Genomic DNA, 20398 nt, shown 5'->3' on the forward strand with positions numbered 1-20398 from the left:
CTGAGGCCATACTTGGATCATTCCAGCAAGTGACAGTGAAGGTTTCGAGCCTTGCTCACAGAGTTTCCAACAAAGCTCACAATCTGCATCATTGTCCCCAGAACTGATTGTGGCCCCGTGGTTCTGAGTGGAGTGTAGGGATCGAACCAAAGACTTTGAAGGTTCTGTGCCAAGCTAGGGTGCAACTTCATGGACTTGCAAAATAGAACTGAAAACTGTAGCATCGCCCTAAATGGGTGAGGTGTGCACTGCACCTCAGAGGCTATTACCCAAGTAGCTGACTGTGTATGGGATGCATACAAGATTTTTTTAGATAAGGCAACTTTCCATCCAGTTCAGATAACAACAGCTGTAGGAAGCCCAGAAGTAGTGTAAGATCCAAAGGAAGGCCCCCGATAGGCAAGAGTATTAAAACCATAGTAGTTAACTGCTGAAACACTTGCAATGAAGTGCCAGAGTTTGAAGCACTCCTGAAATGGAATGAAGCTCATGTAATACTAGGTGTAGAAAGCTGATTAAAGCCCAAAGTCTGCAACAGTGAGATTTTTGGAGAAAAATATAATTACATATTGAAAGAATAGGCTAATGGAAAATGGCATATTGTCACAGTAGACAATACACCCAAATCTTCCAAGATAGAAATTGAAGCTGCATCATGTGAGACTGTTTGGGTGAGACCCAGTATGAAGAGTGCGCATAAAATTGTAATGGGATCCTTCTATTGACCATATTGACCACCAGCCTCTCGTCATGATATAACCAAAATGTTAGAGAGAACCTCAGTTCGCTAATGCTTTAGTTCCCTATTCATACTGTAATCATTGGTGGGGACTCCTAATCACCCAACTGTCAATTGGAAAAATTAGTTTTGTTGGGGGGGGGGGGGGGTGACAAAAGACATCCTGGAAACATTACTAAGTTCTTTCTCTGAAAACTACCTAGAACAGATGGTTTGGAACCCCCCACCCCCCCCCCCCCACCCCCCCGATGATGAAAATATTTTAGATCTAATGACAACAAGTAGACCTGACCTCTTTGAGGATGTTCGCATCGAAACTGGTATCAGTGACCATCACGCAGTTGTGCCAACAATGATTTCCAAAATACAAAGGGCAACTAAGACAAGTAGAGAGATATATATGTTCAGTAAACTAGATAAAAAAAAGCAGTAGTATCATATCCCAATGAAAAACTTAAAACTTTTAGTACAGGACATGAGCACATATAGGAGCTATGGTGCAAATTTAAAAGAATAGTTAACCCTGCTCTGGATTAATATGCACCCAGTAGAGCAGTTCATAATGGTATACAGCCACTGTAAAGGAATGTCTAAAGAAACAGACTACTGCATAATAGGTACAAAACGAAGCATAGGGCTATAGATACAGAGATTGTGGATGAAATGCATTTGGCTTTTAAGAGAACAACGCGTGAAACCTTCAGTGACTACCTTAGCAGATTTTACTATGATGTTCTTTCACAAAACCCAAAGAAATTGTGATTGTATGTAAAGGCTGGTAGGGGCACTAAAGTTGGTGTCCAGATACTTATAGATGAGACAGATACTGAAATTGACGGTAGCGAGACAAAAGCAGAAACACTTAACTCCATTTTCAAATGCGCCTTTACATTGGAAAACATGGGAGAACTGCCCAGTTTAATTTTCGTACCTCTGAAAGGATGAGTGAGATAAATATTAGTGTCAGTGGTGTTGATAAACAGCTGCAGTTGTTAAAATTGAACAAACCCCAGGGCCTGATGGAATCCCTATCAGATTCAATTCTGAATTTACAGCTGAGTTAGCCCCTCTTTTAACTATGATCTATCATAGATCCTTTCAATAAAAAACTGTGCCCAATAGTTGGAAGAAAGCACGGGCCACACCTCTCTACAAGAAGGGTAGCTGATCTGCAAAACTACTGTCCAATACCTTTGACATAGATTTCTCGTAGAATCTTAGAACATATTCTGAGCTGAAACATAATGAGATATCTCTAACTGACCTCCTCCATGCCAACCAGCATGGATTCTGAGAACCTTGATGATGTGAAACCCTTCTCACATGACATACTGAAAGCTTTTAATCAAGGCAGTCAGTGAGATGCAGTATTTCTTGGTTTCTTAGAAGCATGTTACTCAGTACCATTTCTATGCTTTATTATTAAAAGTGTAATCATACGGGATAGCAAGCATAATTTGTAACTGGATGGAGGATTTATTGGTGGGGAGGAAGCAGCACATTATTTTGGATGGAGGGTCATCAACAGGTGTAGAAGTAAGTTCGAGAGTGCCCCAAGGAACTGTGTTACGACCCATGGTCTTCATGTTGTACATTAATGACCTTGCAAACAATATTAATAGTAACCTCAGACTTTTTATGGATGATGCAATTATCTATAATGAAATATTGTCGAAAAGAAGTCAGATCTTGATAAGATGTCAAAGTAGTGCAAAGATTGGCAATTTGCTATAGATGTTCAAAATTTAAAATTGTACACATCACAAAACAAAAAAAAAAAAAAAAAAAAAATAGGATCCTATGAGTATAATATCAGTGAGTCCAGTTCGAACCTGTCAAGTCATATAAATACCTGGGCGTAACAATCTGTAGGGATATGAAATGGAATGATCACATAGTCTCTGTTGTGGATAAAGCGGGCCATATACTTCAATTTATTGATAGAATACTGGCGAAATGCGGTCACTCTACAAAGGAGACCCATACCGAATAGGACTAATTAAGGATACTGAACTTTAAGAGAGATGGGCAGCACAGTTGATCACAGTATTGTTTGATCCATTGGAGAGAGTCACACAGATGCTGACGAAACTGAACTGGCAGACTCATGAAGATAGTTGTAAACAGTTCCAAGAAAGCCTGCTTATAAAGTTTCAAGAACAGGTTCTAAATGATAACTCCAGGAATAGACAACAACTCCCTCCATATTGTTTCCATAGGCATCATGAGGACAAGACTAGATTAATTACAGCACACACAGAGACATTTAAACAATCATTCTTCTCACATTTCATACATGAATAAAATAAGAAAAACTCGAATAACTGATACAGTGGGGTGTACCCTCTGCCATGCACTTCACAGTGGTTTGCAAAGTATAGATGTAAATGTGGATGTAGAAGTGAAATATCCAAGGGAGCTGTGGGTGAGAGCTGGTGTCGATGCTCTGAAGAAGGCGAAGTCAGTTTCATCTGCCAGAAATGTTATAATTTGTATTTTCTGTGGTGCAAGAAGGGTTCCCATTGTTGATTGTCTTTCCCTGTTAAAAAAAAAATCTGGAATAGTTGGTGAACACTGTGCAATTCATTTGAATCACCTGAATGCAGGGGGGGAAAAAACAACCCTCACAAGACCAGGAGTGCAAATGAAGAAAGGCCTTTAATTGAGACAACAGGAAATACTTCAGTAGTGGGAAAACCGAAATATTTTAGGTGTACTATTTTAGAACATCCATGCTGTTCACCAGATTTGGCATCATTTGACTTTTACCAATTTTCAAGTTTAAAGATATTTGTGGTGAAGTTGTGGAAGCCATAGATGGATGTTTCTCAGATCTTGTAGAATTACACTGCAGGGAAAGAATTTACTTCGAGGAAACGCACTGGACAAAATACGTTGATCTAAAAGGGGATTACATACCTAATAAGTGCATTTAAACGTAGAAAATAGAGCCATCAACTGACAGACCAAACACTTTTCACCTTGGCCTTGGACAGATGAAGGCTGTTGGGTAAAATACACTAGGTAGTGTTTATTACGCTTGTAGACTTACCAGCTGTTTTTAAAAAGTTCTGAAGAGGAATAGGTAGTCCTGAGACCACAAGTGGTACTGAACGCCTGTTGAACCAGGCTTCTCCAGAATTTTTGTCCACTTCACTGGTTTTTTCCCATAATGTTTAGATTTTCAGTATTCATGAATACTTTGTCTTTAAGCTATGTAGCAAAGAGTTAGGAAGTTGTCCTTCTGTATATTTTCCATCAAACATTTGAAATGAAATGTAGGTCATTTTCTATGTACGGGATTTAAAGTATTGATATTATACTGGATTTAAAGTATTTTATTTTAATAATTTCATATGTGGATTATAAATGTATGACTTCTGTATCCAGCCCTGAACTTTTCTTGTTCCAGCATTTAACAGAGCAAGGCCACCTCCAGCACTTGACTGAAGCTGTAATTTGTCAACATGCAGCACTGGCTGGTCTTCCCCAGGGAACTGCAGAGGAATATTACATTCTTGCTGCACAGCAGTTAGATGGCTATGGGCAGGAAACATTTAGTGCTAAGGTACTTTTATGTTAAGTAACCCCCCCCCCCCCCCCCCCAAACTTTGCTCACTGTCAACAACCTTATTTGAAATTGCTGTAGTTATGGAATCTAAAATTTACTGAAGTGGAATTGCTACTTATTGTGAGATTGGGAAACCAAAAGATTTTTTTTTCCCCCACTAAGGGTAAGATTTACTGCTTAAGCAGTGTAGATACAGAATTAGATAGGATCTGGAAGAGCAGAATGAGACATACACTGATTGGAGTGGACGGGAGTTACATGTAGGATCTTAAGCTGCCAGTGAGTGTAGTAGGGATTGGGGGAGGATCGTGATTAACTTTGAAATTTCCATTTCAGTAGACTCTACATCCCACAATGAGTACCTTATGTACAATGAGACTTATGTAAGATGTATTACTTCACTCATTTCTGTCAGAGAGTTCATGCTTTTAACTGGTGGTCTTTAACTTAAAAGACTCGAACAAACTAAAATATATATGTCCCCATTGTTTGCAATGTAGACAAATTCACTTGTACAAGAGCAGTTTCAATGAAATAATTTCAACTTTGAGTATGTATTATACTAACACATATCTGAGACAGCTATAAGTACAGGCTAATGGAATAAACAAATAGACAGTACCTCTGTGATCCTTACATGTACCGTCAGTTTTATTTTTATTTTGAAGCTACAACATGAGACCAAGCACCAAGCAATGACTGAAGATGAAGAATCAGTTCTCAGAATGGGAAAAAGGATAGATTGCTACTCACCATAAAGATGACCCATGAAGTTGCAGAAAGGCATAATGAAAAGACTCATCATAGCTTTCGGCCAAAGCGTTCTACAGCAAAGAATACATACACACATTCACACAAGCAAGCACACCTCACACACGTGACCACTACCATTGGCAGTTCCGACCAGATTGCGACTGTTACATGAATATCAATCTGGTGTGTAGCAGGGAATGGAGTCTGTTAACTGGGTTTGACTGGGGGTTGGGGGGGGGGGGGACACAACAACAACAACAACAACAACAACAACAACAACAACACTGTCTGGCACAGTGTGCAGGGACTAGAGACTAGCAGGCACAATGTTGGGAAGTGGGATATTGGGGGGGGGGGGGGGGGGGGGGGAAGCAATTGTTTTTGCTCATGCTACTGCTTGTGTCCCATTGACATATTTTTTAGTTATATTACTACAATAAAAAACTAATTTTATTCACTGACCAGCAGTACAAAAGATACAAATGGTAATATTAAACTCCACTGCAGTAATTTTTTGTAATAACAACACCCCCTAGTCCTCTGAAATAGTAGACTCCCACCACTAGTTTAATTTGCACCTTTAAATTGGAAGGTAGCGTACGTGAACATGTAAATGAGAATTACGTAGCTTTTCATGATAATAGCATTCTGTGGAGCAACTGTCAGGTGAAATGGGAGTTATCGAAGATTAAGCTTCATTATTTCATGGCTTAAAGTCTTGGAACTGTATGTTAGCTTCATATTTCATTTGATAACATGGACTTCGTATTTCAGAGATTGGTAACAGTTGTGACTTACTGATTTTTTATTTTACATGATAGAGCTACTTAGTACACTGTTTTGCCTTAAATGAGGTTGACATCTGTGCAGTTTGATAACATTTATTTTCCACAAACTCTTGAATTTAAGTGCACTTCGTTGTTTAAAAGTGAACTAGTGGTAGACTTTCACCACCTGAGTAACACACAGCCCCACACCAGCTGACCTACATCTGTCAAATGCTATAGACAGGATTTTTCTATTGCAGATCATACATGTGCAAATACAATTGAAGATCATTATCATATTTGCTTGTCACCCACATGTGTAATTTGTGTGATGCATAAAAACTGCTGCATGTCCTTTGTCATCACGAGATGGACTAAAATAATTGTGCAAGTTATTAAATGCTATAATTGTCACTCATAAATACAGTTGGGGTTGAAGCAAAACTTTTATGTCGGATAATGTTGATTAGAATAGTACTAAAAATGTAGGTTTGAACATGTTTGTTTGTATAAAGTTCTTCACATAAAAAAATATTAAGACTGTATCTCAGGTTTTTCAAGATACAGTGAATGACAGGCAGTTTCAGTCAAGAAAACTAACAGATTATGAGACAGAATTGCTTTTCAGTTCTTACCTCCAGGAGATAAAATGTGTAGTACTGCCAGAACACATATATGAAAGTAAGAACTGTTACACTTCCTAGCTTTCAGAACTAATAAGTCCTTTCTCGGGGAGGAACTATCGTCTTCACTACAGGTTGGTCCCTCTCATCCTGGGGTGTGAGTGACCTGTCCTTCCTTTTAAACCTTCCCTAACCTATCTCTCTTTCCTTCTTGAGGAAAGAACTAATGATCAAAGAGCTAGGAATGGTATCAATTTTACTTTTATTTGTGTGTATCTGCAGTACCACACATTTTGCCTCTTGAAGGTACGTACTGGCCAGAAATTATGTCTCACAATTTACGTGATATTATATGAGGAACAGCTACTGGAATTTTACTTTCATATAGACACTGTAATGAAATATTCACATTTTCCATATTCTTCATGTTGTATTACATCTTCCTACAACAAGAAACACCCATGACACAATTTTTACTTAATACCATTATTGAAAACCACTTAATTTTGAGCTGTAGAAGCTAGCTCATGTGTGGGCTTCACTGTTGTTGAGGATAACTGAATCCTTAGACAAAGTATATAGGATCCAATGCGCTAACAGTCCTTGTATGGTAACATGTTGTGTCACACTCTCTCTATAGTAGGCCCTGTGGATCATGACTAACATCACTGAACACCAGATGCCACAACACACACATGAACTGCTGAAGGTACACAAATAGCGGTTTGTGGAGGTGACATTGTGAAACTTCCTGAAGGCATTGGTTCCAGGAACAGCCTTGGTTGGCCACTCTGGGCTGGCCTCAAACACTTTTAATAATTCCTCTGGTTGTGTCATCTTTGGAACTCTCAATGCATACTACAGGTGACACCACACTTCATGAAAGTTTCTATACAGTTTAGTAAATTTAAAATAAAACTATGTGATGGAACTAGAGAAAATATCATTTACGTGTTAAAAACTTATGTGTAAGAATTTACTAATTCAGTCAGATGCCTTACAGTTTTAGCAGATTTCTCACAGTTGATTTTTTCTTGTAACTGCTTTTTAACATTTTAGGATGAAAGCAATGCAGAAGTAATTATTGGCGTCTCTCTCAATGGCATACTTGTTGGCTATGAAAAGGCACACTCTTCAAAGTTTTACAGGTATGATAAATTGCCTGAAGCTGTTTTAATACTGCTTCTCCCATTGTTATGTATCAATCTTTGTATTATGTTTTTCAAATTTAAGACATTAATTTTTAAAATTATTCAAATGTTAATATGTACACATATACATCCAGTGTTGTTCCAAAAGGGGGACAGACTGCAGGATGAAAGCACTCATGAGAGATTTTATTTTATTTTTTAAATTGTTCTTCGTGGTGTATTTTTCGCACTGGACACAAATTTTGGGAGCAGGGCTTCAAATTCCCTTTTGGGCATATGGATTTAGATTTTCTACAATTTCTTTAAATTGGCAGAGGTTGAAAATACTGCTTCAGTTGTAAATTACTTTATTTTCACATGACTGGTTTTGGACTGTTATAAGCCCGTCCTCAGGTGTTGTAGCTGTGCTGTGGTCTCCAAGCGCCTTGTGTACACACGATGCTCGGGGGCCACAGCACAGCTACGACACCTGAGGATGCGCTTATAACAGTCCAAAACCAGCCGTGTGAAAATAAAGTAATTTACAACTGAAGCGGTATTTTCAACCTCTGTTATAATGCTCAGTTGCAGGTGTTCTGCCAACAGGATCGTTTATTCTTTAAATTGATTAAAGCCAATGTTAGGTTCCTTTGGAATTTCATGCCTAGTTTCTTTACCCATTCTTTCCTCCTTTCTGTCATCATCATCCACTGATGCCCTCCTCTGTCTTTATCTCTAGGTAGTGATTGAAGATTTCTTTGTCAGTGTGGATTATTGTCTTTATTCTATTTTTCGTCACTAGACCTTTAATTGCATAAAAGAATTGAGACATAACTGCTCGTAGATACAACTCGCACCACACGAGGATTCATTGGAAGCTATATGCCCTAAGAGGCCAGGCAAGAGGAGGGTCAGAAACAACAGAAGATAGTCAGCTGAGAACACAAATATGTGAAATAGAATTTGTGGTGAAAGTTGTTGTTCGTAACAAAGATTGTGTAGAAATCTAGTTGTCAGACATTCACTTTTGGCAGATGAACCAGAGCAGCTGACCACAGTGGGTGTATCGTATTCCTTTATGGTTGTGAATGATGGGCATATTCCACATATAGTGTTGTACATGTCGGTAACACTAAAAGTGCTGCAACGGTGCTGCCCATATGAGACAGGCATCCATGAGGTCTGACAGGCTTCTGGAAACATTCTCAGGCCTGGGCACTAATCTCCCGTCAATCTCTGAAATGGCACATATGGTTTAAAATGACCACTCCTATGCTGACTGTTTGTTGAGGGAGTTAGTGGCAGAGAAAAAATCCTGGACTCAGTAAATAGACCCACTACAGAGTTGTCGTTGTTGTCTGTTGGCTGTGGGGGAGTGTTAGGCTTAGCATCCGATGTTGCGAAATTGGCTACATTGCCCCTGTTAGGTGAAAGAGGGTCTGGGGCTATCTCTACGAAATATAAAAATCCATCCATTTCCAATGAGTGGGTTTTCAAGGAAGCAATTCATTCTGGTATCTAAACAGATCGTCATCTTCAGTAGTCACAGTTAAGTTGATTGTCACAGAAATCCATATCAGATGTCTATCAGAATATCTAGCCCAGTTCAGTGTTAGTGTGGACTGGTGTTCCATGTACAGCAGGTTTTGTACAGCCTCAATGAAACTGCAGCAGTTGGCAAGTGTGGTCTTGTAAGTGCATGAGAAAACTGTTACGGCACCTTCTGTTGTGATTTGTGTTTAGCATGGTTGTTGAAACTTCCTCACCATTTGGCCTCCTCGTTACTAAGTAGCTGGAATGGAGCTAAGACAAAATTCCAAATACCGTTACAAATTCAAATGGCTCTGAGCACTATGGGACTTAACATCTGAGGTCATCAGTCCCCTAGAACTGAGAACTACTTAAACCTAACTACCCTAAGGACATCACACACATCCATGCCCAAGGCAGGATTCGAACCTGCGACCGTAGGTCGTGCGGTTCCAGACTGAAGTGCCTAGAACCATTCGGCCACCTCAGCCGGCAATACCGTTACACTGTTGGAACTTGCGGAAGTGTTTCATTGAGAATTGTAGGCTACCAGCAAGCTGCCATGATTTCTCATATGTAGCAGTATGTATCTGTGATCAGACAACTTGTCTTTCACAACGGTAATAAATTATATATACAAACCTCTATCATGAATCAGTCTATTAATAAAAACCATATCAAAGTCCCTATCGTAATTCCTGAGATTAACTTCACATACAGCCAGAAAAACACAGCAGGGGTCTTTAATTTATAAAATATATGGGTTACTGGTGATGATAATTTTCAGTAAACCTTCAATCACCAGGATGTTTGTAACCTCTGTAAGAGTGACTTCACTTACAGTGTTACTGATAGTTGGGATATTTATGCTGTAAAAAAAAAATTACAGGAGCCATTGACAGGTTAATCTTTTTGGGCCAAGAGATGAACTCTTTGTGTTTCATGCACGGCATGCTGGCATTTTCACTAGGTCCTGGCCAGTATACATGTCATATAACATCCGAGGATTGACCACATGAAACTCATTTTTGTCAGTACTAAGTAACAACACTCCATCAGTAAGCAGTAGCTGATGGCGAATATGATAGTAGGTGCACAATGAGGAGTGCCTAGAGAGATCAATCGAGTGAGTTGGTGATATGGATGGCACACTGGACTCAGAAGGATGGCAGTTCAAATCCACATTAGGTCATCCAGATTTGTTTTTTCTGTGATTTCCCTAAATTGACTTTATTTATGTTTTTCCTTGTATTTCTGGTTTTTAGTAATTTTGCACTAGTTATTCACACTCATCTCATACTATTTTAGTACAGGCACCAAAGATCTTGTCATGTGCCCCTGCCGAGCTTATAACCACCACCTAAATTGCTTCAGGCAAATGCTGGGATCATTCCTCTGGAAAGGTCATAACCAGTTCCCCTTCCCATGCTTTCCTCATCTTGAGCTAGGTCTCTGTTTCTAATGATGCCATCATCAATTAGACATTAAACTCTGACTATCCTTCCTTCACCTTTTCTTCTTTTATTTAGAGGTAGATCCTAGACAACCTTAGTACACGAATGGTGCTATTTTTGATAATATGTGATTGAGCTGAGTGGCTTTGGCAGATGTACTAGCCATGGGTACACGACCTCTTGTACCTGTTCCAGATCAAGTGCTATTGGTAGTCTTCATAATGTGATAGTGATTGCATATTGAATTCATAGGCTTGTAATGTATTTTGTATTCATAGAAGCTGAGCAACAGTGCCCTTTGTTGACACTGAGTGGTTTTCTTGAACAAAATACTGTGAGATTTGAAACTAACCCAAAGTGTAATGAAATGGAACTGGGTTCACCTCAGATAATCATGGAACTCGTTGTACGATGTGGATATAGTAAGAGTTTCTTCTTTTATTTACAAAGAAATTTTGTACGTTTTGTAATCAAATACAATTGGTTCTTCAGTGCAATTGAAGTTTTTGTGAACTAGAACAACTCTTACACCATATTGTGAGGCATCAGCTACAACTGTAGACTCTTTCATTAGAACATCAGTGGCCAAGCACACAGACTTGTGTTTCTAGGCCCAAAAAGCTTTCTCTCAGACAGTAGTCGATAGCAGCTAAATACCTCAGTAGATGGTGTGTTTTTCTTGTTAAGAACTTTACCACTATCCTGTACAGTTTCCTGAAATAAAAAAAGGTCATTTCTCCAATTACACTTACACTTTAAGCCAGCATCTTATATGTACTGGAAAGCTGGAAGTAAAGTTTGAATGTTCTGGTAACTTGGAACATGTTTCAGTTATGTCATCCAAGTAGTTTACTCAATAAGAAATGCCACACATCAACTACTCTAGGCACCATTAAAACATTGCCAGATGAACAGCGTGCTTATAATCATAATTTTCTGCAATGCAATTTCCGAAGGATGTTGCAGCTATGCATCTGGTACAGTTTTAGAAAAGTATTGATATTTGGTGAACTCCAAAAGTGTACCATTATGGATAGTGACTGAATGCAACATTCTATATTTGTTAACTTCTATCCCTGATAGAAACCAGACCAGCGATTCATGTGTTTCACTAAATGCTAACAATACCGCGTTTGTCAATGCAATTATCTTGCACAACAGATTAAGTATTTCTCAGTCTGACTGCAACAATAATAATGCTGTTCTGGGCCTGAGGAGCTATTAACTGATAGGCCTTTAGATATTGTCAGAGATGTTCGATTTCTCTCTTCCAACCCTTCTTGGTTTTATTCTATTAAAATGGTAAATAGGTGATTGTACTCACTTTTATTGTGTTCTAGTTTTAACTCATACTTCTTTAAGAGCTCCTAAAAGTTTTCTTCATTTGTGTGTTATAACTTTTGTCTGAGTTTAGTTGTTGCTGTGTGGAGTTCACAATAGTAGTAGTTGTTTTACTGTTTTCAGATGGAAAGACATTAAGAATGTAATTAATCACAAACGTTATTTTGGCATTGAATGTCCAAATGAAGGAGAAACAGTCCAATTTCAGTTTACTGATCCAGAATCTGCAAAATATGTTTGGAGAATGTGTGTTCATCAGGTAACTTAATCAGTAATATATTGTAAGAAATGAATTGTATGATTTAACAGCTTGTTTTAGTCATATGTGATGCTATATCTATTCGAGACTTCCATAGCTAATAGTGTATCCTATGAAAGACAAGAGTCAAAGTTCGAGTCATGGAATTATTAGTGTTAAAATAGAGGGAAAATTTATTATGGACTTGCTGAAATGTAAATTGTAAGATAACTTTTGTTCCAGAGCTGTTTCAGTCTCACCTAACATAACATAACTGAATTACATTTACTGTGTAGATTATGTGAAAAATTGTCCAATATTGGTTAATTCTCATTGAAAAACGTACAATAGGAGAAGTTAAGATAACCACCCAATGCAGAATGGAGTCACTGAGCCACAGATATTCAAGAAGAAAAAAACTATACGAGGTGGGACCCAAAAGTAACCGGAATCGTAATGCTGCACATCGTGTATGTGTAGTAGCAGGTTGCGGCGCCAGAGGGTTGTAGTAGGAGCTCTGCTGAGTCATTCTGCCACACGGCGTCACCAAACATTGAGAAGTGTTGTTTCTTTGGCAGTTCTTTGAGTGTGTGTACAGTGCAAAAGTGGCACGAGGAAATGGCTAGTTCTTACGAACAACACGCAGCAGTGAAGTTTTGTTTCTTGCTTAGCAAGAACGCAGCAGAAACTGTTGCGATGATTCAGACAGCCTACAAAGACCATGCTCTTAGTAAAACGCAAGTGTACGAATGGTTTTCTCACTTTAAAAAGGGAGAAATGGTGGTTGAAGATCAACCCCGTTCTGGTCGACCTTCAACTGCTCGAAGCAAAGACAACATCGACAAAATCCGTGATCTCATCAGTGAAGATCGACACAGGACAATCGACCAACTCAAGAACTTGTCCGGGTTGTCCTGGAGCTCAATTCAGCGCATCTTGACCATCAATTTGGGCCGCACTCAAAGATGATCCACATTTTTTCAACAAAATCATTACAGGTGATGAATCATGGTGCTGTGGGTACGATCCAGAAAGTAAACAACAGTCATCACAATGGAAGTCACCTGGCTCACCTTGACCAAAAAAAGCTCAACAAGTGAAATCGAATGTGAAAACGATGTTGATCCGTTTTTTTTTTTTTTTTTACATCAAAGGGAACATACACTCCAAATTTGTCCCTGAAAACCAGACAGTAAATCAACAATTCTATTTGGAGGTTATGAAATGGCCTCGCAGAAGTTTGTCGTGAAAACGTCCGGCTTTGTGGGATTCTGGCGTGTGGTTCCTACATCATGACAATTCTCCCACATGCACGGCTCTCAGTGTTCGCCAGTTTTTGGCTAGGAGCCTGAAAAATTCACATTTGCCATAAATGTGAATATAAAAGCAAACTCTGCCGTAAAATGTGAAAGCACAGAATTACCTAATAAATGTTGTTTTATAATGGATTGTATCCAGATGATCTATTTTGTCACATAGTCTGAATTTGCTTTATTTTATGCATGTACATATCAAAAATTAAACCAATTTTCAGTTACTAGTATGGCACATCATCTGCTGAAGCCCAATTTGCAGAGATAATATGCGTAAGAATGTATTCGTAAATTAAAAAGTGCATGAATGCAACAACATATCAGTGTGCTAGATGATCTGGCGCCACACCAGTTGTTGGCCTCAGCAATTAATTATGCAGTAGCCATTATCGAATGCTTTGTGTTGTGCATTTTTTTATTTTGTAATGAATCAAGAGACTAATTCAGATCCATCATGGAGTTCGACTATGACCCTTACAACACCATAAGCGATTGGTGATCCCTATGGCTGTGTATCAGTTCTGCTTTCACAGAAAACAGATGTAGGCTGGGTCTTTTTCTTCACACTGCTCATCTACACTCTGGTAGTCATAGTTCTAGTTTGTTTATTTTTGCAGTGGACTGCCACATTGCAGTGTCCACATTCTGCACTATAGCAATTCGAAAACAAAATCCTGTCAACGTACTTAGATCTCAGTGAAAGTCTTCTACCACCTTACTCCACATGCAAATAGCATTATTTTTGGTTCTGTTTTTAAGCAAGTACTGTGTTGGTTCTGTGTGTAGCGTTGTCATGTATGGGTTGCACAGCTATGAATGTCTACGAAAGGCCGAAATTATTGTTCTCTGGATTTGTAATAATCAAATTGGGAAACAAGTAATTATGTCAAGAAACAGGGAAGGGGGAAAGGTGAGTATTGGTGGTAGGAATAGTGGCAGAGGTAGATGGAGAATAGGTTCTGGCAGTCCCTGAGACTATGAGGGTTGCATGGCTGAAGGATTTAATAGAGGAGCTGGTCCCACCTGTGTTGCACTTTGGCTTTCATGTCATTTTTTTAATACTGTTTTCGTAGTTAGATATTGATCATAAACAGTGAAAGCCAGGCTGTGACACACAACAATATTGGTAGTATATGAACCATGGACCTTGCCGTTGGTGGGGAGGCTTGCGTGCCTCAGCGATACAGATAGCCGTACCGTAGGTGCAACCACAACGGAGGGGTATCTGTTGAGAGGCCAGACAAACGTGTGGTTCCTGAAGAGGGGCAGCAGCCTTTTCAGTAGTTGCAAGGGCAACAGTCTGGATGATTGACTGATCTGGCCTTGTAACAATAACCAAAACGGCCTTGCTGTGCTGGTACTGCGAACGGCTGAAAGCAAGGGGAAACTACAGCCGTAATTTTTCCCAAGGGCATGCAGCTTTACTGTATGATTACATGATGGTGGCGTCCTCTTGGGTAAAATATTCCGGAGGTAAAATAGTCCCCCATTCGGATCTCCGGGTGGGGACTACTCAAGAGGATGTCGTTATCAGGAGAAAGAAAACTGGTGTTCTACGGATCGGAGCGTGGAATGTCAGATCCCTTAATCGGGCAGGTAGGTTAGAAAATTTAAAAAGGGAAATGGATAGGTTGAAGTTAGATATAGTGGGAATTAGTGAAGTTCGGTGGCAGGAGGAACAAGACTTCTGGTCAGGTGACTACAGGGTTATAAACACAAAATCAAATAGGGGTAATGCAGGAGTAGGTTTAATAATGAATAGGAAAATAGGAATGCGGGTAAGCTACTACAAACAGCATAGTGAACGCATTATTGTGGCCAAGATAGATACGAAGCCCACGCCTACTACAGTAGTACAAGTTTATATGCCAACTAGCTCTGCAGATGACGAAGAAATTGAAGAAATGTATGATGAAATAAAAGAAATTATTCAGATTGTGAAGGGAGACGAAAATTTAATAGTCATGGGTGACTGGAATTCGAGTGTAGGAAAAGGGAGAGAAGGAAACGTAGTAGGTGAATATGGATTGGGGGACAGAAATGAAAGAGGAAGCCGCCTGGTCGAATTTTGCACAGAGCACAACATAATCATAACTAACACTTGGTTTAAGAATCATGAAAGAAGGTTGTATACATGGAAGAACCCTGGAGATACTAAAAGGTATCAGATAGATTATATAATGGTAAGACAGAGATTTAGGAACCAGGTTTTAAATTGTAAGACATTTCCAGGGGCAGATGTGGACTCTGACCACAATCTATTGGTTATGACCTGTAGATTAAAACTGAAGAAACTGCAAAAAGGTGGGAATTTAAGGAGATGGGACCTGGATAAACTAAAAGAACCAGAGGTTGTACAGAGATTCAGGGAGAGCATAAGGGAGCAATTGACAGGAATGGGGGAAATAAATACAGTAGAAGAAGAATGGGTAGCTTTGAGGGATGAAGTAGTGAAGGCAGCAGAGGATCAAGTAGGTAAAAAGACTAGGGCTAGTAGAAATCCTTGGGTAACAGGAGAAATATTGAATTTAATTGATGAAAGGAGAAAATATAAAAATGCAGTAAGTGAAACAGGCAAAAAGGAATACAAACGTCTCAAAAATGAGATCGACAGGAAGTGCAAAATGGCTAAGCAGGGATGGCTAGAGGACAAATGTAAGGATGTAGAGGCCTATCTCACTAGGGGTAAGATAGATACCGCCTACAGGAAAATTAAAGAGGCCTTTGGAGATAAGAGAACGACTTGTATGAATATCAAGAGCTCAGATGGAAACCCAGTTCTAAGCAAAGAAGGGAAAGCAGAAAGGTGGAAGGAGTATATAGAGGGTCTATACAAGGGCGATGTACTTGAGGACAATATTATGGAAATGGAAGAGGATGTAGATGAAGATGAAATGGGAGATATGATACTGCGTGAAGAGTTTGACAGAGCACTGAAAGACCTGAGTCGAAACAAGGCCCCCGGAGTAGACAATATTCCATTGGAACTACTGACGGCCGTGGGAGAGCCAGTCCTGACAAAACTCTACCATCTGGTGAGCAAGATGTATGAAACAGGCGAAATACCCTCAGACTTCAAGAAGAATATAATAATTCCAATCCCAAAGAAAGCAGGTGTTGACAGATGTGAAAATTACCGAACTATCAGCTTAATAAGTCACAGCTGCAAAATACTAACACGAATTCTTTACAGACGAATGGAAAAACTAGTAGAAGCCAACCTCGGGGAAGATCAGTTTGGATTCCGTAGAAACACTGGAACACGTGAGGCAATACTGACCTTACGACTTATCTTAGAAGAAAGATTAAGGAAAGGCAAACCTACGTTTCTAGCATTTGTAGACTTAGAGAAAGCTTTTGACAATGTTGACTGGAATACTCTCTTTCAAATTCTAAAGGTGGCAGGGGTAAAATACAGGGAGCGAAAGGCTATTTACAATTTGTACAGAAACCAGATGGCAGTTATAAGAGTCGAGGGACATGAAAGGGAAGCAGTGGTTGGGAAGGGAGTAAGACAGGGTTGTAGCCTCTCCCCGATGTTGTTAAATCTGTATATTGAGCAAGCAGTAAAGGAAACAAAAGAAAAATTCGGAGTAGGTATTAAAATTCATGGAGAAGAAATAAAAACTTTGAGGTTCGCCGATGACATTGTAATTCTGTCAGAGACAGCAAAGGACTTGGAAGAGCAGTTGAATGGAATGGACAGTGTCTTGAAAGGAGGATATAAGATGAACATCAACAAAAGCAAAACAAGGATAATGGAATGTAGTCTAATTAAGTCGGGTGATGCTGAGGGAATTAGATTAGGAAATGAGGCACTTAAAGTAGTAAAGGAGTTTTGCTATTTGGGGAGCAAAATAACTGATGATGGTCGAAGTAGAGAGGATATAAAATGTAGGCTGGCAATGGCAAGGAAAGCGTTTCTGAAGAAGAGAAATTTGTTAACATCGAGTATAGATTTAAGTGTCAGGAAGTCATTTCTGAAAGTATTCGTATGGAGTGTAGCCATGTATGGAAGTGAAACATGGACGATAAATAGTTTGGACAAGAAGAGAATAGAAGCTTTCGAAATGTGGTGCTACAGAAGAATGCTGAAGATTAGATGGGTAGATCACATAACTAATGAGGAAGTATTGAATAGGATTGGGGAGAAGAGAAGTTTGTGGCACAACTTGACCAGAAGAAGGGATCGGTTGGTAGGACATGTTCTGAGGCATGAAGGGATCACCAATTTAGTATTGGAGGGCAGCGTGGAGGGTAAAAATCGTAGAGGGAGACCAAGAGATGAATACACTAAGCAGATTCAGAAGGATGTAGGTTGCATTAGGTACTGGGAGATGAAAAAGCTTGCACAGGATAGAGTAGCATGGAGAGCTGCATCAAACCAGTCTCAGGACTGAAGACCACAACAACAACACATTGGTCTGTGCCTAAGTGTTCCACCATTGCAGGTTTTATTAGACCTATGTTCAGACTGCAAATCCACAGCTGTTACTTCTCCTGTATGGTTTTTAAAAATAGGATGAGACAAGACACAAATCAATGAAACATATCGAACTAGCAGTGTGTCCAGAAGAACAACAAAAGTAAATGGAAACTACAGTTCCCAAAACCAAGCCCAAAGGAACTTTTGCATCGGGGAAATTGTACAGGGTGGTTACAAGTAAACTTTCACTACTAGAGACGGCTCTCATGAAAACTGAGTGATCCTGCAACAATGAAACTTTGTGGAAACATTTCTAAGGACATGTAGAAAAGAAATAATGAATAAACCATTGAAAGAAGCATGTTTTGATTTCCACATGAGTGAGTAGCATTTGTTAGTTGCTTACTATGTTAACATTCCAGGTTACAAACGTTGCTCAGTGTGACAACCATCTGCATCCATGACAACCTGGGACCATATTAGAGATACAATTTCACGATTGTTCGCAGCATTTTTCAGATGGTGGTCTATGGTATGTTCATCTTTTGTGACACACCTTGTGCACTGCTTGAAGATCACACATCGCTTCCAGCATTCATAATCATGGCAGTAGTAATTTCTTCAATAATGTGTGGCACAATTTGACATCAGCCTCTCCCAGGAGCAATTCCCAAATCACCAGTTACTTCGAACTTCTGAATCTTGTTCTTCAACCCTGGTGTAGATAAAGGACCCTTCTGTATTCCTTTAATGTATTGATGTGCGCAAAGAGTAGCAGCACTATTGTTGTTTTGACATAAAAGCTTTATGAGTAAAGCCCTGTTCACCTTATTAAGAACCACGTTGACTGTGTGCAACTGAACTGCACACTGCCGTTTGGTTTCATCCTCATGTTGCCATACCAGTACCGATGCCTAGTGGCAAGCCATGACAACGCAAATCCTGCAGTGCACAGTCTGAATATCATTCCTGTAAAAATGGGTACCCATATGGTAAATATTTTACTGTTTACACTGGTACACTGCCACAAGTTGCTAATGTTTAAGTGTAACCACCCTGTGCCTACAGATGAAGCCGAAACAACTGGAAGATGAAGAGTATCTTATTATATATTTTTGCTACAAGTTCACCAAAGAAGTCTGCAAGGCTAAACTCTGGAAGGTCCCTTGAAATAAAAATTCAACAGATATCTGCCAGATTTCTTTCACTTACAGTGTATTAGTTTTTAAGTGAAAAATAACTAAAACATTATTTTTGTACTAGCACTGGAAACTGAAGAAATCATACAGAACTCAACTACCAGTAATGCTGGGAACACACAGCTTATGCAGCATGCAATTCATGTGTACACTGAGGTGACAAAAGTCGTTGGATAACAATATGCACATATGCAGATGGCAGTAGTATTGCATACACAAGGTATAAAAGGGCGGAACATTGACGGAACCATCATTTGCACTCAGGTGATTCATGTGAAAAGGTTTACAACATTATTATATGATCAAATGAAGGGAATTGACAGACTTTTAACGCAGAATTGTAGTTGCAGCTAGATGTGTGGGACAGTCAATTTTGGAAATCATTAGGGAGCTCAATATTTTGAGATCCACAGTGTCAGAGAGTGCCAAGAATAACAGATTTCATGCATTGCCTCTCATCATGGGCAACATGGTGGCCGACGGCCTTCACTTAACGACCAAGAGCAGCACCATTTGTGTAGAGTTGGCAGTGCTAACGGACAAGCAACACTGCTTGAAATAACCATAGAAATCAATGTTGGATGTTCAACAAACATATCCGTTAGGACAGTGTGGTGAAATCTGGTGGTAATGTGCTATGGCACCAGATGACCGACGTGAGTGCCTTTGCTAACAGAATGACATCGCCTGCAGTGACTCTCCTGGGTATGTGACCGTATCAGTTGGTCCCTAGATGACTGGAAAGCCATGGTCGGGTCAGATGCATCCTGATTTCAGTTGGCGAGAGCTGATGGTAGAGTTAGAGTGTGGCACAGACTCCACAAAGCCATGGACCTAGGTTGTCAAAAAGGCACTATGCAAGATGGTAGTGGCTCCATAATTTTGTGGGCTGTACGTACATGGAATGGGTCCGGGGCCTCTGTTCCCAATGAACCTATCATCGATTAGAAATCGTTTAGCTACTTGGAGACCATTTCCAGCCATTCATGGACTTCATGTTCCCAAACATTGGTGGCATTTTTATGGATGACAGTATGCCATATCACAGGGCCCCAACTTTTCATGATTGTTTTGAAGAACATTCTGGACAGTTTGAGCAGATATTTGGCCATCCAGATCACCTGACATGAATCCCATCAAACATTATGGGACATAATCAAGAGGTCAGTTCGCGCACAAAATCCTGCTCACATAATACTTTCACAACTATGGATGGCTATAGAGATAGAATGGCTCAGTGTTTCTGCAGGGGCTTCCAGTGATGTGTTTAGTCCATGCCATACTGAGTTGCTGCACTATGCTAGACAAAAGAAG

At 39.6% G+C, this 20398-nt stretch overlaps 1 protein-coding gene across 1 annotated transcript in view; it reads left to right on the forward strand.

The window, feature by feature from the left end:
* Positions 1-20398, forward strand: part of LOC124722640 (tyrosine-protein phosphatase non-receptor type 14) — a 169444-nt gene that overhangs the window by 36121 nt on the left and 112925 nt on the right. The window contains exons 7-9 of the mRNA XM_047247787.1: positions 4152-4307; positions 7513-7601; positions 12032-12167. Of these exons, the coding sequence (XP_047103743.1) occupies positions 4152-4307; positions 7513-7601; positions 12032-12167 (381 nt within the window). The remainder of the gene's footprint in view (positions 1-4151; positions 4308-7512; positions 7602-12031; positions 12168-20398) is intronic.

This window comes from Schistocerca piceifrons, chromosome X (genome assembly GCF_021461385.2).
Source record: "Schistocerca piceifrons isolate TAMUIC-IGC-003096 chromosome X, iqSchPice1.1, whole genome shotgun sequence".
NCBI lineage: Eukaryota > Metazoa > Arthropoda > Insecta > Orthoptera > Acrididae > Schistocerca > Schistocerca piceifrons.